We start from the raw sequence: 27,089 nt of genomic DNA on the forward strand, positions 1-27,089 counted from the left end.
AGTGTCTTTTAAGGAAGCACAATTATGCTGAATAAAAAAAATGGACATTATGATTAATAGCTGCTGTGATTTTCTATAATCATAAAAATGTCAATTATAGCATTGCACTTCGCTCCACTCCTGTTGCATCAGCATTTCTATTTATATGTTTTACAGTGGTTGAGAATTGTAACCAATCACAGCCATTTGCTAATCAACAAGACATAGTGTAAATGAGACATTTATTTTGCAATGTGGACAGCTTCGTTTTTGTTTTTCATTACTAGTATGAACTGAACTGCAAGGCAAGGTAGCGTGAAACTGTATAAACTTGTATCAATGGCTTTGTTGATTACAGATGTATAGAAAAACTAGGGATGTGTGGAACTAGGGCTGGGCAATATGGCAAAAAATATTATCACAATATTCTTTTTCATATCATTCGATATCGAGAGAAAACAAAATCCTAAACAGTCTAAATAATCTTTACAAAACTGCGTTGGGGTCCCAGACACAGTGGCGTCTGAAGGATCTTCTATTAAAATATTACAATATTTTATAGAGTTTATCAATTGAGTGCAGTTGGATATGAATGTTATAAGATGATCTGTTCTTTTTGAATCATAATGAAGGTAAATATATATTTATATATTTTTTTACATAAAAAATTATTTTCATATTTCTTTACATACAGATATCCAAGTATGGGGGCGTAGAAGCCCTTGTGACTGAGGAATGATACTGTATGGGGGTTCAGGGGTACCTCTAGAGAGAAACATTTGAAAATGTAAAAGTCTGAATGGACCATTTTTCTATTTTCATTAAAGTGAGAAAGACTAGGATACAAAATAGTAATTGTTTTGTCTTTCATCCTTGTCAGAGATGATGAAATCTGAATCATTTCACAAAATTAGAACTGAAATCTATTTGTTTATTATTAAAGGCTTGGAACATGCTAATTAATAAAACTAAATTTAGAAAGAAAAAACTTTATGGTCTAAAGGCACTCTGGAAACACGCACCTCATGTTTACTCACATGTGGGGAAAAGAGGATGCGGGTGCGGACCGGGACAGGGCATCAGTGAAGCGTGTTTCAGTGCAAGAGAAAAATATTCAAGAATAGAGTACAGAAAGATCAGATATGATGTAACCGGCACTGCTGTTTAGTCGCGCTGCTCACTAGAGACGAGGAGAGGGCGTAACCGTCGTCATGATATCTTGCAGTCAAAATGGAATCAATCTGGGATCCGGAACGCGGTGACCTGTGTAGAGGGGGTAATAGCAACTTCATAACCTCCGTGAAGTTGGCACCCCATATAATTAAATGATCACCAAAACGGTTTCATTCGTTTGTGCTGTGTTTGTGCTGATTTGTGGACCTAAATTAACGTTTGTGCTGGTTTGGTGTTTGAGATATTAAGCATTCTTTTTTGGGCTGTGTGACATCACTGTCCACCCCATCTAACTCAAATCGATCCAAACCGGTGCTGGTCGTTTGTGCTGGTTTGTGCCGTTAAAACAAACGTTGTAACTATTTCCCTTCCTTAGATATAGCAAAAATGTTTTCGGGAGTGGTGACGTCATTCTCCACCCCATGTCGTCCGAATCGCTCCAAACTGGTGTCGTTCGTTTGTGCTCGATTTGTGCCGGTTTGTGCCGTTAAAATGAACGCTTTATCTATTTCATTCCTTAGAAATAACAAATATAATTCGGGGCTGTGACGTCACTTTCCAACCCATGTCATCCAAATCGTTCCAAGCCGGGGTCATTCGTTTGTGCTTGATTTGTGCTGTTGAAAAAAAAATCTGTAACTGTGATTACAAACCGAGCACAAACAACCAACACCGGTTTGGATCCTGGATTATAGAGGGTTGCCATATAGTGTAAAAGATGGTTCTTGGGATTTAAGAATCGATATCGAGATAATTTACATTTTTATTATAATGAGATAGGAGTGTTCTTGTATTGTTGCTCGCTTGTGTATTATTTATTCAAATTTTGCATGACAATTTTGTTTTACATGCTGCTAAGAGGGTCAATGTGAAGTCTTGGCTGATGTAGAAATGGCAATAATATAATTAGGAACACAATGTTTTAGATGTGTAGCCTACATAGAGAATATGTCATGCAGTTGTCCTGCACACAAAATAAGCATTTCAATGTAACTTTAAATTAAATAAAAAATAAATCTAAATTAATAATTGTCATTTCAATATCAATGTGAAAATAATCAACAACACTGTTTTTGATATAATCTTGCAGCCCTAGTTCCTTTTATAAATCTCAGCTGGCTTACAGATCTTGCACTGTTCCTGATATATTACACGTAAATTGCAAATGAGTGCAACTCCACAGGTTGCCAAATGAGTGCATCATCAAAGCAACACACGCCTACACAAAAATTACATAGACACTTTTGTTTGAGAGCAGCAGCACTTGTCCACTATAATAGCGGCCACTGGACCATGTCCTCTTGCGTCACCATGACGCACATTCCCGTTACCTTGACAACTGTACGCAAACCACACCCTGTCAGCTTGTAGCATGAATGTCTCTGCTGGCCTGTGCTGCCCATCAGCCAGCTTCCTCAAATGCACACAGCTTTGTTCCACTTGTATCAACGTGCATGTATTATACATAAGGGACGGAAAGGACATTATACGTAAATGTATATTGCCAGCTTGTTAGTATGTTAGTATTGTTAATAACTTAAGGAAATCTTAAACTTTAATAAAAAATAGAAAATGCAGAGCTAAAATTGATATATTTTGGGAGTTATGTCCATTTGTCACAGATAAAGAAATCCACAACATAGCACTTACATAAATTATGCAAATTGAGTGCCTTGATCAGGAAACATAGCGAAACATACTAAAATCAGTGACATGCACCATAATGGCCAAAGGCGTCTGTCTTATCCATATTTATATATATATATATATATATATATATATATATATATATATATATATGCACCAACAATAAATAAAATGCAAAGACGGAACTTAAGAATGTGTACCGTGAAATCGACTCCTATCACTGTATTTTGTAAGACAAAACAAAGTAGATGGGATCCAAGGAGACTAACATGTTCCTGCTTCCAAAGCATGGGGAGATTTCTGAACAGAGGCTTCGTGCAGCCAGAGACCAAGGCAGAGAGGATGAACAAAGAGGAAAAGCCAGTAAGAGATACTTTCTTCTTCACACAATTGCCCCTTCTGTGATACCAACATTGGATTAAAACACAGAAGCAATATTGTCCTAATGCAGCAAAACAAATCCCATTAGAGTGTGCAATTATTCATTTATCCTGTGTAGTTATGTTTAATGTAAGAACTCAGCCAAAACGGCTGCACACTGCACCCTGGCAGCTCCGTGAACTATTACTGTACCTTAAATTACATCACAGGCCATCAGGAATAGATTCTGAACAGCCAGCTCAGAAACAATCCAGAAAACACCATGCTATGTCTCTATTAGTGTTGCTGTTGGAACGGAGTAGATCAAATACCACTAGTGCATACGCAGTGGCTGAAAAGACATCTGCCTTTATTGCATGGGATAAAAGATGAGCCATTTTAATGCTTTTCACCACTGCTTTTTAGGGTAAAACATAAATATGCAGCTTACACACTGTAGGAGCAGACTTTATATGTGGTCTTAGAAGGCTCATGAAAACCCATTAGAGCAGCTGGCAATTGCACAGGGATTATCGGCCAATGCAAGGACTTATGCAGAGAGAAAAAATATACTGTAAGTTATAAAAAAATTCAAACTAGTCAAACATACTTCTTTGAATTTCAGCTACTCATCTTGAATTCCATTCTACAGAATAGACTACAATAGAATAGAATAGAACAGAATAGACAGTTAAAGTGCTTCACCAGAGATAAGGGTGTTCAGGCTAGGATATACTGTACTTCATTTTTCTACATGCCGTTACATATCGTGGATAGTCGAGTGCTCTAAACTTTCAACATAATTCTTTTGACCGTGAGTTCGTACAGACACAATAAACACTTTGACTGCTTTGTGATACTCTTCAACAGTCAATTCAAGGAGCATGTGTATACATCGCACATAGGTGTCAAATGTCATAGTTTCAAGAAAAATGGCACAAAGACAGTCCATGCATACTGTGCTGATGATGAAATTTGTATCACGTGACACTTTGTGACTTTGGCCTTTACTAAGAGTTCAGAGGGGGTATTTTTCTAACTAGTTTTTATTAATCCCTTTATCTTACACTGTAAATGATATATAATTATTATTATAAATTATATAATTATTACAAAATATTATATAATTATAACAAATAAATGATGTAATCTGTAAAAAATTATAATCATACATTGATTTTGCTGCCATTATATAATATCTAATAAATGTCGTTCATATGTTGTGATAGTGGTAATAAAGTGTGACATATTTTAAGATTAATTAATATTATTTAATATAATAAATATTAATAATTTGACTAAATTCTTTCACCAAGTACTGGTTCATTAATATTTAAATAATATATAACACTTGACAACGTAGCAACTTGGTGCCTTAATATAGAATGTATATAGTCACAGGTGTGCATTCATTGCCATTTTAAATGACTTTAAATATGTCTCATTTAATCAGAATTGATAATTGGAACTAACTGTTATAGAATTTAATATAAATAAAAATTAGTTGTTTTTAGGCACACTGTGAAGTGGATTCATACAGAATTGAAATGATAATCACAGTGTAATATATTGCTTAAAACTGGGCACTTCACACACACACACAACATAAATATATTGTGTGTGTGTGTGTGTGTGTGTGTATGTATATATTTATTTATTAGGGCTGTCGATTTAACGTGTTAATTCAGTGCGAGTGGAGTATTATCTGTCTCACAGAAGGCAGAAGTGTGCTGATTCTGCACTAAAGTCTGGGCCGACATTAAGTCAAGGCAGGTCCTCGACATCACAAATTGTGTTTACAGCTCAATATTTTAAAGTTCAAGATAAATTATTCTTCAACTCTAAGGACCTCCAATCAATCTTGTAGTGACTTCTGTTACGATTAGCTCATATGTGCAAGACTAGGCAGTTATTTTTAAAGAAATAAAGTAGGGAAGAACAAACGATCACAACCCTACAATTTATTCCACTGTTTTTAAGTGCTTCATGCAGTTGGTTATGCTAGAGTAGTTGACTCAGTAGTGTACAGCATATTTAATTGAAATTTTGTAGTATGCGACAGAGAACACTCCATGATGGAAAAGTAAGGTGGCTTGGAATTATTATTTTTTTCATTCTAATCTCCCATTATGGAAGAGAAATTTAATAGAGCAGTGTTCAGAGAAATTAATAGTATCAGCATGTATTTTTTGGATGGTTTGGACCAAATTTTTAATACATATGTTATTCCTATGTATCCCAATATCACTTTCCATCCAGCAGCCTTTAGTAATATCCCTTTATATAACAAAAGCCAGTCCTTAATGACATCATCCTCCAGGAAGTGATGTCACTTTGGTGGGAAAAGTATAGCAAGAACATCTGCAAGTTTTTGCAATGGATTTTATGAATAATTTGGTTTTATGTGGCATTAGTAGGTTTGTCTCAGCAACTCAGCAATCATTAACTTTACCAATCTATTTCCACCCTGTTAGACATAATTGGAATGTTCTTGCTATTGTGTAAATAAGTTAAAATTAATAAAGTTTACTTTCCTAGCATCTGAAAGTCTACTATACCCTTTTATAGAACAAATTCCTTAAACTACAACACTGTCATGTTCATTGTACAAGAGTATATACATTGCTCTAATTAAACTATCACATGAAGTGTGATAATGTAGTCTTTAAAAAAGGGAAAAACAAACAGACCCAGACATAACTTTATAATTTTCCAAAATTCAGGCCACTAATATCCATTTGTCAAAATATAAAAATATTTGTATTTTATGGCACTTCATGATGCAATAGGCCTACAACCACATAAATGAAGAGACACAGACACAAATAAACACACAAATTAAATGTGTGTCTTACCTGCATGAGCATGTAGTAGATGCCTGCCAGACCATGGGCTGCTCCTACATACTGTTTCTTGTGCCACTCGTAAAGCAGCGGGCATCGCTCTGTTTTCTTCTCCTCTTTGGACAAGTTCTTCCCCGACTCCAAAATAGCAGTCACCACCTTGGAACAATAGAGTGTCCACTGGGATTAGCTAATAGTACTTTAATGGATCAATGTATTGGTCATTTTACAGTGATCAGCAGGTTTATTCACAGTGGTTCAGCAAAGGTTAAAGAGCAGAAGAAAACACTTTGTCAGAAAATGCTGAGTAACCGAACGACTGCACTTCAGTAATGCCACTGTAAAATGTTCAACATAGCCAATAAACACATGGTGCAAAGTAGTTCAGTCAACAGGGTTGAAACTAAATTCAAATGTTTGACTGAAATATTTCCAATATTCTAACAATTTTTAAGACATTATTTCAGTAGTGGTAAAAATCCACTACTGAAATGCACTTCAGGAGGGTGCAACAAGAAAAAGGAAAAATTGATGATTTAACAATTGAATTATAGAAAAATAATGCCTACCCGAGGTGGTAATGCGGCCACGACATGCCTCGGTCCATTATTCCGCTTATCCCACGGTTGCCAAACCTTAAGACATCGTTCAGGGTTTTATCGCAAGACATTACTGGTTTTCATCCCTAAAACGCACTTTTGAGTGGAATAATTGGCAAAACCAAACGAAACAAACACTTATCAAACCAAAACAGAAAATAAAAAAAGGCAAAACCCAAAATCTCAAACAAACAAACTAAATAAAACAAAGACCAAGCAAAAAAATAATTTCCACCACCAATTTATGCTCGTTTTTCACTGCAGGAACTATCTATTCAAACATACCAACAAAAGGTTTTAATTGTGTCTGGCAAAACATTTTTGGAAATGAGAGGGAAATGAAATAACACCCACAGTTTTATGAAAGTCTTATTCTCAGAGTTGCGCTGCCCACTACTGTATGCATAACTGATGGGATTAGACATGACTCGCTTCTACAACAGACATGTCTCCTGAGAGTCTAGATGGCAGCAGTGAGACGCAGGGCAGTGCTGAAAGATTAACCCATAAAAGAGATGTGTCATCTGGGGAGCACTGCAGCGGTAGAGAAAAGGACAGATGAAAAAATAAATGGTAAAAAGCAGAGGAGAGAAACTAGAAAGTGATAGATGGACAAGATTGTAATGAGGAGGAGAAATGAGACCAGTTATTGTTAGGTGTAACTGATTCAGAACCACTAAGAGGCTAATTGTGAGTAATTGCATTTGAAGTTCATGTCTCAAACCATCTTGCTGAGACTACTTCAAACAATGGATTAGAGTGATGGGAGAATCGTTGATTCTTAAGTACGTGAGTCTTTCACTCAGTATAGGTTCGGTCATTATCTCCTAATTTTGATGTACTATTTAAGGGTACGTAAAATAGTCTGAGATTTAGATTTGCATGGCTTTTTTTTTATCTTTTGATTTGTCCATGAATTGTGTGTGTTGCTGTATTGCAAGAAGTGGAGTTTGCTTTGCTCTTGTTTAAAAAATTTGCTTAGCGATTTTTTTTGTGCTCTTTATTTCTCATTCACTTTTATTAGTTTCCCATGTTCGATTTAGTTTATCGCAAACCCCAAGCAAGCGGAATTATTTCAAATAAATAGAGTCGATCTTTTGAAAATTAAAGAGCTGCAATTGGGAAAGGGGTGTGACAGGCTCTTTTAAAGAACAAGAGGTGGATACTTTTTTGCTCTCTTTGAACACATTGCAGCCAATCTGAAGTTGCTGAAAGAAGTCTGACCTATGTTATCGCAGTGCATTTTTGTAGGTAAGGCTTAGGAAGCATATTCTACGTTTTCAATTGATGAGTGTCTTTATTACAAAAAAGTGAATGTGGCCGTTCTTCGAATTTATGATCAGGTTCCCAAAGCTTACGATAAACTTTCGAGTTTGTCAAGAGAAAGTGTCAATGTTTGATTGGTGGTGCACTTCTCTAAAAGCAAAAATATTTGAACACCTTCACAAATTGATACTTTTAGAAGAATTTCAAAAAATGTCTTCCTGAACGTGTTACGACCTAAAGTCGACCTACAGACTTTGTCTCAGAAGTCTCCATCTTGTAGTAGTAGTAGTCGCAGATTTGCAAAGCGTAGTCCGGATCATGCTTCATCTGCTGAGAAAATGCCAGAACATTCTGACAAGTCCCTATCCTCATCTGTTTGTTTCTATTGTAAGACACGTGGACACATTATTGCGTAGTGCAATGTACTAAAAAAGAAAACAAAAAAGTATGACAAAACCAGTACATTTGCTAATGAGGTCCTTGCCACAGCTGGCTGGACAGGAGATGTTGGCTTCAAAAGTTGACACTTGTGGAGATCAGGGGTATGTTTAGTTCTTTATGGATGGGTTTTTATCTTTGGCTGGTGATTCTAGCTCTCGAAGACCAGTCAATATACTTGATAAACTATATGATGCTCAAAGCTTTATACTGGATACATGGTCACTTGAAACTGCTCAAGGTCCGAAACCAAATAACACTCTTGAGGTACAGCTCCCACGCCACTCTCAACATCAAGGCAAACCTCATGTGCATACCATCCATTGGCACAATGGACAGTTTACCATCACGTCCCGTGTTTATGATTCTGAGTATCTGGTCTTGTCCAGTGACCGCTGTGAAAGGACAGCTGACAACATAGGAAAGTCTGTGTGACAGCTTGGAGAGACAGCTGACTGGAGGGAATAGTCCCCACTGGGGCTGTCATGGGCTAGCTACCCATGGCGGCAGTCTCCGACACTGCTTCAGTTTGTTGGAGACACCCGCCAAATGCTACAGAAAGTGAACAAAGGAACATACCCCCAGAGCCTGTGAGAGCGTGGGCGCAAGATGGCTCATTGACTGACAGCATGGTTACAGACCCAGGAACGGACATGACTATGAGCAAGAACACGGCACATGAGACAACCACAGCAGCATCTGGACACTCTCTTCAAGTGTGCACCTGTGGCTGGGCAAAAAAAAACATCATACAGGGGGTTGAGGACCCACCAAGGAAAGAGAGGGTGCTTGAGAGAGCAGAAACAATGGCCTTGCATTGACCAGTACTTCTTACGAAGCAACCAGTCAAATCAGTCGATTGAAGCACAGCGACGGGATAAAAACCAAAGTTCGCAGAGCATCAGCACCATTGTCACTGAGGATGATAAAACAAGCACAGAAATGCTGGTGGAGGAACCCACTCAACCACAGAGACCTCCCAAGGAGGAAAAGATCAAAGGGCACAGACCGAGTGTGAAGTGGCCCAAAGCTGTTGAAAAGAGAGAGTGGGAAATAGTGAACAACGATCTGACAAAAATCCTGGAGCAACAAGTGGGCACAGCAGAGAAAAAGCTGGAAAGGATGGGTGCCATCATTTACCACTACGGAGAAGAGCGCTTTGGAGTAAACACAAGGAGAAGTGACAAAGCAATACCAGCACCAGTCAAATCCAGGAGGCAGCAGGAGATAGAAATGCTGGTCAGAGAGAGAAGGCACCTGAGAAAGCAGTGGAAGAAGGCCTCTGATGCAGAGAGAGAGGGTCTCATGCTACTCCAGGGGGACATTAAATGTCGGTTGGCAACCTTGCGAAGAGCAGAGAACCTGAGGAAACTTCGCAAGAAGAAGGAACACACAAGAACAAGGTTCTACAAAAACCCCTTCAAGTTCGTTAAAGATCTCTTCGCTAAGGAAAAAAGCGGAATCCTGAAAATTCCAAAGCAGGAACTGGAAGAACATCTGGAAAAGGTCAACCATGACCCAAAAAGGCATGAACAAATAGTTATCCCACATGACATCCCACCTATTCAACCTCCTGAATTCAATCTGGAGACTGGCCCTCCAAAATGGAAGGAAGTAGAGAGTACAGTACGGCGTGCAAGATCAGCATCAGCCCCAGGGCCGAATGGAGTACCGTATAAGCTCTACAAGAATGCACTAGATGTTCTACGCTATCTTTGGAGGCTCATGAGGATAGTGTGGCAGAAGGGAATAATACCTAAGGTGTGACGAAGGGCTGGAGGGGTGCTGATTCCCAAGGAGAAGGATGCAACAGACATTAGTCAATTCCGGCCAATCTGCCTTCTCAACGTTGAGGGAAAAACCTTTTTCAGCGTGATAGCACGGAGGTTATCCACCTACCTGGAGAAGAACAAGTACATTGACACATCCGTACAGAAGGCCGGCATTCCTGGGTTCTCTGGTTGCTTAAAAGGGACAGCTTAAAGATGTGAAGTTCTGCATTGGTGATGACCCAATACCAACAGTGTCTGAGCAACCTGTCAAAATCTTGGGTATATGGTACAATGCAAGCCTCAGGGACAAAGACCAAGTGCAGCAAGTAAGGCAGGACATTACCATCAGTCTAAAAAACATCAACAGTACCCTTCTGCCAGGGAAGCTCAAGCTCTGGTGCCTGCAATTTGGACTTCTCCCTCGGATAATGTGGCCATTCACTATTTACGAGCTCCCAATAACAACTGTGGAGAAGATGGAGCGAACCATGACTTCATACGTGAAGAAATGGCTCGGCGTCCCACACTGTCTGACTAACATCAGCCTCTACGGCAAAGGGGTCCTTGAACTTCCCATCACAAGCCTCACCGAAGAGTACAAGTGCTCTAAAGTGAGACTCCAGATGACTTTGAAGGACTCCAGAGACCAGACCATCAGCAATGCCGTTCCACCTCTGTTAACTGGACGGAAATGGACACCATCCGATGCGGTGCAGCAAGCTACGTCAGCCCTGAGGCACAGCGATATTGTAGGGCACGTCCAGTTGGGAAGAGGAGGCCTTGGCCTTACGACAAGCAAGCCAACTTGGCGTAGTGCCTCAACATCAGAGAGGAGGAACATGGTGGTCGAGGAGGTGCGCCGTCAGGAGGAGGCGGAAAGAAGTGCAAAGGCTGTCTCTCTTGCCAAGCAGGGACAATGGATGAGGTGGGAAGGCCTGGAGAGGAGAAAGCTTAGCTGGAGGGAGCTCTGGGAAATAGAGGCAAGCAACATCAGCTTCATCATCAGAGCCACCTATGATGTGCTCCCATCTCCAAAAAACCTCCACCAGTGGTATGGCAAGGACCCAACCTGTGCCCTCTGCCCAACTCCAGCGACTCTTAAGCACATCTTGGTCGATTGTAAGACCAGCCTCACACAAGGTCGTTACACCTGGAGACACAACCAGGTCCTCAAGAGTCTGGCAGCAGCTCTTGAGAGCCAGAGGAATGCCACCAACTCCTTGCCCCTGAGAGCAATCAAGTCCATCACGGCCCCAACCTTCATCCGAGAGGGACAGAAAAAGCCCAACCATCCCCCTACCAAACCAGAGGCTGGACAGCTAGCCATGGCCCGGGACTGGAAGATGCTAGTCGATATAGGCCAGCAACTAATCTTTCCACCTGAAATTGCAGTCACCACCCTTAGGCCAGACTTGGTTCTCTGGTCCCCTTCATTGAAGTCTGTTTACATCACTGAGCTCACAGTCCCATAGGAGAATTCAACAGATGAGGCCTATGAACGCAAGAAACTGCGCTATATAGAACTGGCAGCAGACGCTCAACAACGAGGATGGAAAGCAAAAGTCTATCCGGTTGAAGTGGGATGCAGAGGTTTTGTGGCTTTTTCTACCATCAGACTGCTGAAAGACCTTGGCATCCGTGGACAGGCTCTGTGACAAACAATTAGATCAGTCTCTGAAGCGGCCGAAAGAAGCAGCCAGTGGATATGGATTAAAAGGAAGGACCCTTGTTGGGCTCAAAGAGCATCAACATGACCCACTCACTAATCCCCCAACCCTATAACCCACTTGAGAACCCAGGTCACAACCCTCCATGAGGAGGCTGAAGGTATGCAGTCAGCCTTATGCTTGACTCAGGGAAGAGGACGCCTCCAGCCTTGCATAGTCCTAATTTTCATGATTGGGCATGGGACACAAGATCAGGTTTGATCACCCTGTAGCTGGCCACCTTTGATGAGGGTGTCTAGTGTTGAAAGGCCGAAACACACCCTGATTCAAAGGTACATTACTGATGATGTGTCCCGAAATGTACATCTTTCCCATGACTGAGGTACAGCTCCCACGCCACTCTCAACATCAAGGCAAACCTCATGTGCATACCATCCATTGGCACAATGGACAGTTTACCATCACGTCCCGTGTTTATGATTCATTCTTCTTTGATTATGTTTCAGATTTCCATTTTAAGCTGCACTGAAAATCTATAGATGTCACAGCAAAAAGGTAAGGGATCTTGACTGTAATAGCATGACAGAAACATGACAGAAACAAAAAGACTCTGCTCTATCATATTAAGATGCTTAAACCTTTTTTTAAAAGACTGCTAGTTAAGATTGTGCAGAAGTCGGCTGCTTTAATTTCTTCCAAGACAAGCTGTTTGATAAAAAGGATCTTCCTGCTGTTGTCTGACCTTCCTTCTGTCCTGATGTGAGAGATGGACAGGTGATGTCACTGTCTGGTGCTGCATCTTTCATGTGTACCACAGTGGTTACTCATCACATCCTAAGGAGGAGGATGTTGATGTGCCCGCTGAAAAATCTTGATTCATGTCCTTCTCATTTGTCAATGCCAGAACAATCTGGCCTAGTTAATGTGATTCGGTCTCATAACAGCCTGTTCTCTGATGTTCCTTCTCGAACTTCCTTGGTAGATACAATATTGATGTTGGTGATTCTTCGCTGATTAAACATCATGCCGACAGGGTAAGTCCTGAGAAGTGAGGTGACCTTGAAGGAACACTTCACCCAAAAATTAAAATTCTCTAATCTTTCTTCAACAGAATACAAATGAAGGTTTTTAAGAGAATATTTCAGCTCTGTAGGTCAATAAAATGCAAGTGAATTGGGGGCCAAATCTTTGAAGCTCCAAAAAGTACATACTGTATTGCCATCATAAAAATAATCCATACGATTCCAGTGGTCTAATTAATGTCTTCTGAAGCTAAATGCCAAGTTTAAAAAATAGATCAATGTTTAAAATTGTTTTACTAAAATTGTTTGCTTCCGGCCAGCTTGAGGCTTGTACGTTGATGAGGGTGGAGTTGAAACTGCCTCTCGTGTGACGTAAGCCTCCTCTGCATATATATTCATATATGTGGACGGCAGTACTATTCCGACACAAAAGGAGTTTATGCAGCAGTATGAGCAAGGAGCTCGGTCTGAGGCATCTCCTCCACTCACTTGCATTCAAACCGATTCATGCAGCTCTCTTTGTTCACTGTTCCAAGATGGCGCTTCAGTTGATGTATCCAAATCAGCCAAATGAGGCATCTGTGTATGATTGTCTATGCTACTCTGTTGTTAACAGCACTGCACTTCCGTTTTTTTTTTCTGTATTTCATGCGTCAGTTGTCACGTGAACTTGCCAAGGTGGTTGACCTCGACCCTCGTGAATTTTTTGTGAATAATTTAAATATTGATCAATTTCTTACACACACCTAGCATTTTGCTTCAGAAAATATTTATGTATACACTGTAGTCGAACGGATTACTTTTATGATGGCTATTTGTGTTTTTTGGAGCTTAAAAAATGTGGCACCTATTAATTTGCATTTTATGGACCTACAGAGCTGAAATATTCTTCAACAAATCTTTATTTAGGTTCTGAAAAAGAAAGAAAGTCATACACATCTGGGATGGCACGAGGGTGAGTAAATTATGAGAGAATTTTCATTTTTGGGTGAACCATCCCTTTAATACACTAAAAAAAGATTGCCGAGTCCAGCTCAAGCGCAAGGAGCTCACTCTGTGTGCTTGTTAAAAAAACAGATAAAACGTTTCATTTTTGCAATGATTTTATTTTTAAAGACTGCATTGATCATGTTGGAAGTGCTGTTTTTGTCACAAAAATCAATCTGCTAAAAGGGTACCTTTGTCAGCACGTACAAAATAGATTTCGGAGTTTGAAATGCTTGACAATTTCCTCCAATATACCGAGATGGCTTTTGGTTTACATAACGCTCCTTCAAACTTTCAGAGGTTGGTAAACCGAGTCATCACAGGGGTTGTGGAATTGTTAGCCGTATTTAGATGGCCTTGTGGTCTATGGTGTGTTGGTAGGAACATTGAGGAAATTAGTGCTTTGCTTGATTGTTTTTCCAGTGCCAACCAAGTGTGGAAGTGTTGCTATTCTTAAAATGAATAGCAGGTATATTTGTTGGACATGTTTAGTCTTGCTGAACACATTTTTTGGACATGTTCCTCAAGAACCAGTGTACCAAAGTACATTCACCATAGATTTGCCTTGGGCAATAAAGTTGACCTCAAGTGAGCACAGATGAAGTGATCTCTCTTTCTCTTTCTCTGAAATTGCCCCATCACCAAATGAAGAGACACTGCAGCATAGTGCATGATAGAATCCCTGGAGATCAGAGAGTGTGCGTTCAATATAGAAAGTCATAGACGCAGATTCAGATCTTTACCCTAATTATAGCTCTATTCTGCTCCAATACACCACTAGTTACATTATCAGCAAGTAACACTGCTCTACATTTGCCATCTCACTCACTGTTGTACTCCCACTTCCTAAACAACATCACAAAGAGAGAGTCATCATAAATAATACAACACACCCAAACAGAGACAAACTGGTCTGATGTACAACCACAGAGGGTGGCATCACAAAACCACACTGTCACCATCTGTGCCCATAAAGCTCTGGCACTACAGTCCTGTATCAAATAGTACTTGTTCGTACAATGTGTATAATTTAACAAAGCAAATACATAAACATTTTAATCTTTATTTAATATGGGATGTGTCCATATGGGACTTTGTCTTAATTCTGAACAATACATTGTTTTTTTTTATTATTATTACTTTTCATTTGAATCCTGAAATAATTATTTTAGTAATTTTTTTTTGCCTGAAAAGTGTTCTTGTGCTATTTTATTTAAAATAAATGCCACTTGGTTTGTTAATTTTGTTTTTATATAATACATAGACATTAATGGATTTTTAAGCGTGGCTTAACTGTCCAAATACTTTTTGGAGCCACTGTATAGCTCATTTTATTTCCATTATATAGCACTATTAACCTGTAGCACTATCTCCGAGCCCCAATGAGGAAAAATATCAGTGAGAATTCCTTCCTTAATCTTTAAAAGTGCCCCAATTTCAATACAAATCTTATGATAAACTTTTCACCTCAACTCTGGTTTTATTCTCTAGTTTATTTTTTTTTTCTGTAGAACTAAGAACAAAGATACTAACTGCATGATTATGGAAGCAAAACTCGAAATACTCTTTTATTTAAGTTTTGAGTAATATTTCCCCCAGATAATTTAGATCAATGCTGTCAGAAGATAACAAACTGAAGACACATAAATAGCAGGATAGAGCTATAAAATTCAGACAGAGTGTAGCCTACAGAGAGATTGGATGCCAAAGGTGTCACTAGAGGAGTTCTCCATAAAAATGCATATTTTCAAGTGCAGCAAATGTATATTTTAAGACATAAAATATATAAAATGCACTACAGTGCATAAAAGACTACTACAGTCCTATCAAGTCTGCTTTTCCCACACTATAAAGACAGTAGTATGCTACTGATGAGCTAAAAAAGATGGTCACAAAACTTGTAGAATGGTGGAATGACCTTCCCGACCCAATCCGTGAAGCTGACTCACTGTCTATCTTCAAAAAACAGCTAAATACCACATCTTTTCCAAAAGCACTTAACCAGTAACTAAAAAATGTAATAAAATAATAATATTTACAATTCTTGTTGCACTTAAATCTGTTTTGTATACTATTCTGATTAGAGGTCGACCGATTAATCGGCCGATTTTTCAAATTTTTAAACATAATCGGCATCGGCCAATATCCAAGTATATCAAACCGATTATTAGGCGGGCGCATCTGTGGGCAGCCTAGTGTTGTTGTGGAACACGTGTTCGACGCACGCTGCCCCTAGAGTCATTTTCCAGCAGAGTGAACAGACCTCATCCAGTGCCTAAGGAAGGAGCTAAGTGCCTTGGAGAAAATGGTAAGGATTAAATTTGTATAACTTATTTATATTTAATTAAAAACTTTTGATATGTTACTGCCAACTTCGAGAATAAACGCGACATGACGTTCGGCTACTTTGGATATTGATAGCGTAGTTGAAGTTGCATTATCACAGCAGAAGAGTGGCTATCATGTCACAATAAGTAAGCAAGGATTTTTGCAATTACAGACAGTGAATCTGAGACTTTTATTTGTTCTGTTTGTGTGTCTTATATTTGAGAGGGTTGTCACTCAATGCAGAGAAATAAGTAATAAAAAGATACCAACGCACAGTTGGTTAGTGAAGGACTGGCTTTGGTAAGCTCGGACGTTATCGGTTCTGCTGTCGGTACTGGAGAAATTAAGAAAATACATTTATTATTGCTATAAAGAGAAAGTTATTTTATCTCGCCAGCCATTTCTATGTATTATAATAATATGAAACCATTTGTCTGTGATGCAATTTAGCTATTCGCAGTCAGAGAGGGAGAGAGAGAGAGAGAGAGAGAGAGAGAGATCTCGCGCACAGCGAGCACAACAAGAGCCCTGCATAATGAGTGACAGAACTAAACATTCAAACGTAGCCTGGTTTAGATCGGTGATATTAGTCTGATTTTATTTTAGATTTCGCCTTCCAAAGATTATAAAAATAATATTTATACATAAGCCGCATTCTGTCTAGCACAACATCCTTCCCTTCACAGCGGTGCACTGACATTTCTCCCTAAAACTCAAACTTAACATCAGAATCAGCACGATCGGTGATTGTTGTAAAATGCAGTCTAGCTACTGTTGCTAAATTGCGGGACGCGTTTAATAATAAAAAGAGAGCAAGAGATACCGTTCCCAAGGTGGCGCGCGCTCCGAAAGAGACAAGCAAAGTATAGGCTACTTTGGGTTTCATGTGCGCATCTAAACGATCAAATATACACAAAAATATGTCAAAACGACCGGCTTGGAGATTCACTTAAACACAGTTTATGTCTTAAATGGACGTAGTTATGGAAATAGTTGGGAGAAAATATGCTGCATCAGGAGCCTATTAGACTCGGTCTTAAAGGGGAAGCTGTCTATTAAACATGTGACGATTGAGCCATTACTGCGAATCAAACAACAAAAGGCAAAGAGAAAATCACTTACAGCTCTTGAATGAATAACTTCTGCATTAATAAGCATTAATCTATCTATGATATACTATGCAGTGTTATTTTACAATTGATTACTTTATTAGATTTCTTTTTAGACCACACCTGTACAGTAATGTTAGTAGACCTTCCTGAAATTAAATCACTGTGCCTATATAACGTTTATCTTTGTGTAATATATATAACAAAAAGAACCGTTAAGAATACCGTTAAAGTACCGGATCGATAAGCAGTATCGTTAAGATAGTAATACCATTAAAACCTTAACGATACCCATCCCTAGTTATGCCTGTGCTTCTCTTGGATGCTCTGAATATTGGATTACCTGTCTGGATTGCCCCTTAATTAAAGCTGCATTTGGATCTCAACCTTCGTGTCTCGGAGCAGTTCGTAACACCTGCTTTGTTTATTTAATATATTTGTTATACATTATTTATACAATATGTTTTTACATTATACATTTTTAATTTAAGTGTACAAGTGCAGATTGGTCAAGTGTTCAATAAATGTATTTGTTGAGAAATTTTGTCTATCTTAAGTAATTATTTGTGTTATATTTTATCTTTCAAATGAAAGGTTCAAATAAGAGGTTAAAAACAAGCACATATCGGCCAAATATCGGCCAAAATAAATCGGCAGCATTAATCGGCCATCGGCCGACCCGGATTTCAAAAGATCGGCATCGGCCTGAATAAACCAATATCGGTCGACCTCTAATTCTGATGATAGTGAAACTTTGTAATATGGCACTTTTCGTACCACTGTCTCCTTAAGATGATTCGCTGATGTTTTCCTCTTTTGTAAGTCGCTTTGGATAAAAGCGTCTGCCAAATGAATAAATGTAAATGTAAATATTTGTGTCCAAACACTTAAAAGTTCACAACAAATAAAATGTAAGTAAGTTTTATAAAAAAGTAAAATGCAAAATAACTAAACCCTAATTCTGAGAGGTTATTTATATAAAACAAATAATGATATTTGCCGATTTTGAGATTATTAGCATTGGTGCTAATTTGGCACAAGAAATATTATATTAAAAAACTAGATAGGTACATTTCCTGAAGAAAATGTGAGTGGTGCTTGCCGTGGCAAAACTCGTGAAATAGCATTTTATAACTGCTGAGATATGTGTTTTTTTACTCGGTTGCTAGGGTACCCCTATCTGGTTGCTAGGCAGTTACCATAGTGATATTTATGAAGTCTCCTTGCTATCCTGAGTAAAATCAGTCAACCCGGAAGTCTCTACGATGTTCTGATCCAGAGATATGTGATATGTTACTCGGTTGCTAGGGTAACCCCATCTGGTTGCTAGGCAGTTACCATAGTGATACTTATGAAGTGTTCTTGCCATCCTGATTGAAATAAATCAACCCAGAAGTGTCTTCGATTTTCTGGTGCATAGATATGTGATTTGTTACTCGGTTGCTAGGGTAACCCCATGTGGTTGCTAGGCAGTTACCATAGTGATACTAATGAAGTGTCTTTGCCATCCTGATTGAAATAAGTCAACCCGGAAGTCTCTACGTTTTTGTGATGCAGAGATATGTGATTTGTTAGTCGGTTGCTAGGGTAACCCCATGTGGTTGCTAGGCAGTGACCATAGTGATACTAATGAAGTGTCCTTGCCATCCTGATTGAAATAAGTCAACCCAGAAGTCTGTACGTTTTTGTGATTTAGAGATATGTGATTTGTTACTCGGTTGCTAGGGTAACACCATCTGGTTGCTAGGCAGTTACCATAGTGATACTAATGAAGTGTCCTTGCCATCCTGATTGAAATAAACCAACCCAGAAGTCGCTACGTTTTTCTGATGCAGAGATATGTGATTTGTTACTCGGTTGCTAGGGTAACCCCATGTGGTTGCTAGGCAGTTACCATAGTGATACTAATGAAGTCTCCTTGCCATCCTGATTGAAATAAGTCAACCCGGAAGTCTCTACGTTTTTGTGATGCAGAGATATGTGATTTGTTAGTCGGTTGCTAGGGTAACCCCATCTGGTTGCTAGGCAGTTACCATAGTGATACTAATGAAGTGTCCTTGCCATCCTGATTGAAATAAGTCAATCCGGAAGTCTTTACGTTTTTGTGATGCAGAGATATGTGATTTGTTAGTCGGTTGCTAGGGTAACCCCATCTGGTTGCTAGGCAGTTACCATAGTGATACTAATGAAGTGTCCTTGCCATCCTGATTGAAATAAACCAACCCAGAAGTCGCTACGTTTTTCTGATGCAGAGATATGTGATTTGTTACTCGGTTGCTAGGGTAACCCCATGTGGTTGCTAGGCAGTTACCATAGTGATACTAATGAAGTCTCCTTGCCATCCTGATTGAAATAAGTCAACCCGGAAGTCTCTACGTTTTTGTGATGCAGAGATATGTGATTTGTTAGTCGGTTGCTAGGGTAACCCCATCTGGTTGCTAGGCAGTTACCATAGTGATACTAATGAAGTGTCCTTGCCATCCTGATTGAAATAAGTCAATCCGGAAGTCTTTACGTTTTTGTGATGCAGAGATATGTGATTTGTTAGTCGGTTGCTAGGGTAACCCCATCTGGTTGCTAGGCAGTTACCATAGTGATACTAATGAAGTGTCCTTGCCATCCTGATTGAAATAAGTCAACCAGGAAGTCTCTACGTTTTTGTGATGCAGAGATATGTGATTTGTTAGTCGGTTGCTAGGGTAACCCCATCTGGTTGCTAGGCAGTTACCATAGTGATACTAATGAAGTGTCCTTGCCATCCTGATTGAAATAAGTCAACCCGGAAGTCTTTACGTTTTTGTGATGCCGAGATATGTGATTTGTTACTCGGTTGCTAGGGTAACCCCATCTGGTTGCTAGGCAGTTACCATAGTGATACTAATCAAGTCTCCTTGCCATCCTGATTGAAATAAGTCAAACCGGAAGTCTCTACGTTTTTCTGATGCAGAGATATGTGATTTGTTACTCGGTTGCTAGGGTAACCCCATCTGGTTGCTAGGCAGTTACCATAGTGATACTAATGAAGTCTCCTTGCCATCCTGATAGAAATAAGTCAACCCGGAAGTCTCTATGTTTTTGTGATGCAGAGATATGTGATTTGTTACTCGGTTGCTAGGGTAAGCCCATCTGGTTGCTATGCAGTTACCATAGTGATACTAATGAAGTCTCCTTGCCATCCTGATTGAAATAAGTCAACCCGGAAGTCTCTACGTTTTTCTGATGCAGAGATATGTGATTTGTTACTCGGTTGCTAGGGTAACCCCATCTGGTTGCTAGGCAGTTAACATAGTGATACTTATGAAGTCTCCTTGCCATCCTGATTGAAATAAATCAACCCAGAAGTCTCTCTGATTTTCTGGTGCAGAGATATAGTTACTGCTAAACGGTTGCTAGGGTACTCTGTGTAGTTGCTAGGGAGTGGCTTGGCAGCTGCCAATCATGAATCTCCAAAGGCTGCTTGTCAGTATGAATGATATAAACCAACTCCCATGCCTCTGTGACATTCAGAATGGAAGATATCCCTCTATGGATTTTGGTTGTTAAGGTGCTCGACAATGGTTGCTAGGGAGGGGCTAGGAAGTGTTGAAGTGATGCATGATTGGCTGTTTGCTGTCCCGAGTCAAACGAGACCACCCTTGTGTTTCTATGACACTTCTATCCGGAGATATCCCTTTGATCTTTTTCAATAGAAGTCTATGGGACTTGTTGCTAAGGTGCTCTTAATGGTTGCTAGGGCGTGGCTTGATAGCTTCACAATGATCCAGAGAGACTGATTGGTTGTCTGAGTAAAATGAGCCCACCCCCTCGTCTCTATGACACTGTGATCCAGAGCTATGTTCAATACAAATCCCTATGCCTTTTCATTTCATGGGCCGTCCTACACCATTATAAGTCAATTGGGGCATTTTTGGGCAGCTCCTGCCCCCCAGGGGTGCAACTTTTACCCCATATTGAGGTATGCTCTTACAGAGCCTGCCAGCCTCTTCAAATGTGGCAAATCACACGTTTCTACGAAATCCTCGCTTGGAGCTGTGACGCGTCAAAGTTTGTCGCAATGTTAAGTCTATGGGATTTTTCGGCCGCTTTTTTGCCCCTGGGGCAAATACCGTACCCCCGATCGCTTATAAAAGTCATAGCACACGTGTCCTCAATAGGCCGTTCGATTTGACACCTCATTCATGGGTCTACGCCAAACGGTGCGGGACGAGTTAGGTGCCGAAGTTTTGTTAAGAGATATAAAAATAAAAACTAGATAGGTACATTTCCTGAAGAAAATGTGAGTGGTGCTTGCCGTGGCAAAACTCGTGAAATAGCATGCTTGAAAAGAACAAAAATTATGGTCATAAATAAATCAACCCAGAAGTCTCTACGTTTTTCTGATGCAGAGATATGTGATTTGTTACTCGGTTGCTAGGGTAAACCCATCTGGTTGCTAGGCAGTTACCATAGTGATAGTAATGAAGTCTCCTTGCCATCCTTATTGAAATAAGTCAACCCGGAAGTCTGTACTATTTTCTGGTGCAGAGATATGTGATTTGTTACTCGGTTGCTAGGGTAACCCCATGTGGTTGCTAGGCAGTTACCATAGTGATACTTATCAAGTCTCCTTGCTATCCAGAGTAAAATCAGTCAACCAGGAAGTCTCTACGATGTTCTGATCCAGAGATATGTGATTTGTTATTTGGTTGCTAGGGTAACCCCTCCTTGTTGCTAGGAAGTTACCATAGTGATACTTATGAAGTGTCCTTGCCATCCTGAGTGAAATAAACCAACCCAGAAGTCTCTACGTTTTTCTGATGCAGAGATATGTGATTTGTTAATTGGTTGCTAGGGTAACCCCATCTGGTTGCTAGGCAGTTACCATATTGATACTAATGAAGTGTCCTTGCCATCCTGGTTGAAATAAATCAACCCGGAAGTCTGTACTCTTTTCTGGTGCCGAGATCTGTGATTTGTTTCTCGGTTGCTAGGGTAACCCCATCTGGTTGCTAGGCAGTTACCATAGTGATAGTAATCAAGTGTCCTTGCGATCCTGAGTGAAATAAATCAACCCGGAAGTCAGTACTATTTTCTGGTGCAGAGATATGTGATTTGTTACTCGGTTGCTAGGGTAACCCCATCTGGTTGCTAGGCAGTTACCATAGTGATAGTAATCAAGTGTCCTTGCCATCCTGATTGAAATAAGTCAACCCAGAAGTATGTACGTTTTTCTGATGCAGAGATATGTGATTTGTTACTCGGTTGCTAGGGTAACCCCATGTGGTTGCTAGGCAGTTACCATATTGATACTAATGAAGTGTCCTTGCCATCCTGGTTGAAATAAATCAACCTGGAAGTCTGTACTCTTTTCTGGTGCCGAGATATGTGATGTGTTTCTCGGTTGCTAGGGTAACCCCATCTGGTTGCTAGGCAGTTACCATAGTGATAGTAATCAAGTGTCCTTGCCATCCTGAGTGAAATAAATCAACCCGGAAGTCAGTACTATTTTGTGGTGCAGAGATATGTGATTTGTTACTCGGTTGCTAGGGTAACCCCATCTGGTTGCTAGGCAGTAATCATAGTGATAGTAATCAAGTGTCCTTGCCATCCTGATTGAAATAAGTCAACCCGGAAGTCAGTACTATTTTCTGGTGCAGAGATATGTGATTTGTTACTCGGTTGCTAGGGTAACCCCATGTGGTTGCTAGGCAGTTACCATAGTGATAGTAATCAAGTGTCCTTGCCATCCTGATTGAAATAAGTCAACCCGGAAGTCTCTACGTTTTTCTGATGCAGAGATATGTGATTTGTTACTCGGTTGCTAGGGTAACCCCATCTGGTTGCTAGGCAGTTACCATAGTGATAGTAATGAAGTGTCCTTGCCATCCTGAGTGAAATAAATCAACCCGGAAGTCAGTACTATTTTCTGGTGCAGAGATATGTGATTTGTTACTCGGTTGCTAGGGTAACCCCATCTGGTTGCTAGGCAGTAATCATAGTGATAGTAATCAAGTGTCCTTGCCATCCTGATTGAAATAAGTCAACCCGGAAGTCTCTACGTTTTTCTGATGCAGAGATATGTGATTTGTTACTCGGTTGCTAGGGTAACCCCATCTGGTTGCTAGGCAGTTACCTTAGTGATACTAATGAAGTGTCCTTGCCATCCTGATTGAAATAAATCAACCCAGAAGTTTCTCTGATTTTCTGGTGCAGAGATATAGTTACTGCTAAAGGGTTGCTAGGGTACTCTGTTTAGTTGCTAGGGAGTGGCTTGGCAGCTGCCAATCATTAATCTCCAACGGCTGCTTGTCAGTATGAATGATATAAACCAACTCCCATGCCTCTGTGACATTCAGAATGGAAGATATCCTCTATGGATTTTGGTTGCTAAGGTGCTCGACAATGGTTGCTAGGGAGGGGCTAGGAAGTGTTGAGGTGATTCATGATTGGCTGTTTGCTGCCCCGAGTGAAACGAGACCACCCTTGTGTTTCTATGAAACTTCTATCCGGAGATATCCCTTTGATGTCTTTCATTAGAAGTGTATGGGACTTGTTGCTAAGGTGCTCTAAATTGTTGCTAGGGCGTGGCTTGATAGATTCAAAATGATCCTGAGATACTGATTGGTCGTCTGAGTAAAATGAGCCCGCCCCATTGTCTCTATGACACTGTGATCCAGAGCTATGTTGAATACAAATCCCAATGCCATTTCATTTCATGGGCCGTCCTACACCATTGTAAGTCAATTGGGGCATTTTTGGGCAGCTCCTGCCCCCAGGGGTGCAACTTTTACCCCATTTTGAGGTATGCTCTTACAGAGCCTGCCAGCCTCTTCAAATGTGGCAAATCACACGTTTCTGCGAAATCCTCGCTCGGAGCTGTGACGCGTCAAAGTTTGTCGCAATGTTAAGTCTATGGGATTTTTCGGCCGCTTTTTTGCCCCTGGGGCAATTACCGTACCCCCGATCGCTTATAAAAGTCATAGCACACGTGTCCTCAATAGGCCGTTCGATTTGACACCTCATTCGTGGGTCTACGCCAAACGGTGCGGGACGAGTTAGGTGCCAAAGTTTTGTACGGAGATAGAATAATAAAAAGTATAAAAATAAAAATAAGTATGTGAGATTACAATAGTGATGCTTTGCAAGCACCACTAATAAAAATAAAAATAAAAAGTATAACTAGATAGGTACATTTCCTGAAGAAAATGTGAGTGGTGCTTGCCGTGGCAAAACTCGTGAAATAGCATGCTTGAAAAGAACAAAAATTATGGTCATAAATAAATCAACCCAGAAGTCTCTACGTTTTTCTGATGCAGAGATATGTGATTTGTTACTCGGTTGCTAGGGTAAACCCATCTGGTTGCTAGGCAGTTACCATAGTGATAGTAATGAAGTCTCCTTGCCATCCTTATTGAAATAAGTCAACCCGGAAGTCTGTACTATTTTCTGGTGCAGAGATATGTGATTTGTTACTCGGTTGCTAGGGTAACCCCATGTGGTTGCTAGGCAGTTACCATAGTGATACTTATCAAGTCTCCTTGCTATCCAGAGTAAAATCAGTCAACCAGGAAGTCTCTACGATGTTCTGATCCAGAGATATGTGATTTGTTATTTGGTTGCTAGGGTAACCCCTCCTTGTTGCTAGGAAGTTACCATAGTGATACTTATGAAGTGTCCTTGCCATCCTGAGTGAAATAAACCAACCCAGAAGTCTCTACGTTTTTCTGATGCAGAGATATGTGATTTGTTAATTGGTTGCTAGGGTAACCCCATCTGGTTGCTAGGCAGTTACCATATTGATACTAATGAAGTGTCCTTGCCATCCTGGTTGAAATAAATCAACCCGGAAGTCTGTACTCTTTTCTGGTGCCGAGATCTGTGATTTGTTTCTCGGTTGCTAGGGTAACCCCATCTGGTTGCTAGGCAGTTACCATAGTGATAGTAATCAAGTGTCCTTGCGATCCTGAGTGAAATAAATCAACCCGGAAGTCAGTACTATTTTCTGGTGCAGAGATATGTGATTTGTTACTCGGTTGCTAGGGTAACCCCATCTGGTTGCTAGGCAGTTACCATAGTGATAGTAATCAAGTGTCCTTGCCATCCTGATTGAAATAAGTCAACCCAGAAGTATGTACGTTTTTCTGATGCAGAGATATGTGATTTGTTACTCGGTTGCTAGGGTAACCCCATGTGGTTGCTAGGCAGTTACCATATTGATACTAATGAAGTGTCCTTGCCATCCTGGTTGAAATAAATCAACCTGGAAGTCTGTACTCTTTTCTGGTGCCGAGATATGTGATGTGTTTCTCGGTTGCTAGGGTAACCCCATCTGGTTGCTAGGCAGTTACCATAGTGATAGTAATCAAGTGTCCTTGCCATCCTGAGTGAAATAAATCAACCCGGAAGTCAGTACTATTTTGTGGTGCAGAGATATGTGATTTGTTACTCGGTTGCTAGGGTAACCCCATCTGGTTGCTAGGCAGTAATCATAGTGATAGTAATCAAGTGTCCTTGCCATCCTGATTGAAATAAGTCAACCCGGAAGTCTCTACGTTTTTCTGATGCAGAGATATGTGATTTGTTATTTGGTTGCTAGGGTAACCCCATCTGGTTGCTAGGCAGTTACCATAGTGATAGTAATCAAGTGTCCTTGCCATCCTGATTGAAATAAGTCAACCCAGAAGTATCTACGTTTTTCTGATGCAGAGATATGTGATTTGTTACTCGGTTGCTAGGGTAACCCCATGTGGTTGCTAGGCAGTTACCATATTGATACTAATGAAGTGTCCTTGCCATCCTGGTTGAAATAAATCAACCTGGAAGTCTGTACTCTTTTCTGGTGCCGAGATATGTGATGTGTTTCTCGGTTGCTAGGGTAACCCCATCTGGTTGCTAGGCAGTTACCATAGTGATAGTAATCAAGTGTCCTTGCCATCCTGAGTGAAATAAATCAACCCGGAAGTCAGTACTATTTTCTGGTGCAGAGATATGTGATTTGTTACTCGGTTGCTAGGGTAACCCCATGTGGTTGCTAGGCAGTAATCATAGTGATAGTAATCAAGTGTCCTTGCCATCCTGATTGAAATAAGTCAACCCGGAAGTCTCTACGTTTTTCTGATGCAGAGATATGTGATTTGTTACTCGGTTGCTAGGGTAACCCCATCTGGTTGCTAGGCAGTTACCATAGTGATAGTAATGAAGTGTCCTTGCCATCCTGAGTGAAATAAATCAACCCGGAAGTCAGTACTATTTTCTGGTGCAGAGATATGTGATTTGTTACTCGGTTGCTAGGGTAACCCCATCTGGTTGCTAGGCAGTAATCATAGTGATAGTAATCAAGTGTCCTTGCCATCCTGATTGAAATAAGTCAACCCGGAAGTCTCTACGTTTTTCTGATGCAGAGATATGTGATTTGTTACTCGGTTGCTAGGGTAACCCCATCTGGTTGCTAGGCAGTTACCTTAGTGATACTAATGAAGTGTCCTTGCCATCCTGATTGAAATAAATCAACCCAGAAGTTTCTCTGATTTTCTGGTGCAGAGATATAGTTACTGCTAAAGGGTTGCTAGGGTACTCTGTTTAGTTGCTAGGGAGTGGCTTGGCAGCTGCCAATCATTAATCTCCAACGGCTGCTTGTCAGTATGAATGATATAAACCAACTCCCATGCCTCTGTGACATTCAGAATGGAAGATATCCTCTATGGATTTTGGTTGCTAAGGTGCTCGACAATGGTTGCTAGGGAGGGGCTAGGAAGTGTTGAGGTGATTCATGATTGGCTGTTTGCTGCCCCGAGTGAAACGAGACCACCCTTGTGTTTCTATGAAACTTCTATCCGGAGATATCCCTTTGATGTCTTTCATTAGAAGTGTATGGGACTTGTTGCTAAGGTGCTCTAAATTGTTGCTAGGGCGTGGCTTGA

At 40.2% G+C, this 27,089-nt stretch overlaps 1 protein-coding gene across 1 annotated transcript in view; it reads right to left on the minus strand.

The window, feature by feature from the left end:
• Positions 1 to 27,089, minus strand: part of LOC127635277 (lanC-like protein 2) — a 72,889-nt gene that overhangs the window by 12,741 nt on the left and 33,059 nt on the right. Inside the window, exon 6 of the mRNA XM_052115185.1 lies at positions 6,015 to 6,161. Within this exon, the coding sequence (XP_051971145.1) occupies positions 6,015 to 6,161 (147 nt within the window). The remainder of the gene's footprint in view (positions 1 to 6,014; positions 6,162 to 27,089) is intronic.

Source organism: Xyrauchen texanus, chromosome 42 (assembly GCF_025860055.1).
Source record: "Xyrauchen texanus isolate HMW12.3.18 chromosome 42, RBS_HiC_50CHRs, whole genome shotgun sequence".
Lineage (NCBI taxonomy): Eukaryota > Metazoa > Chordata > Actinopteri > Cypriniformes > Catostomidae > Xyrauchen > Xyrauchen texanus.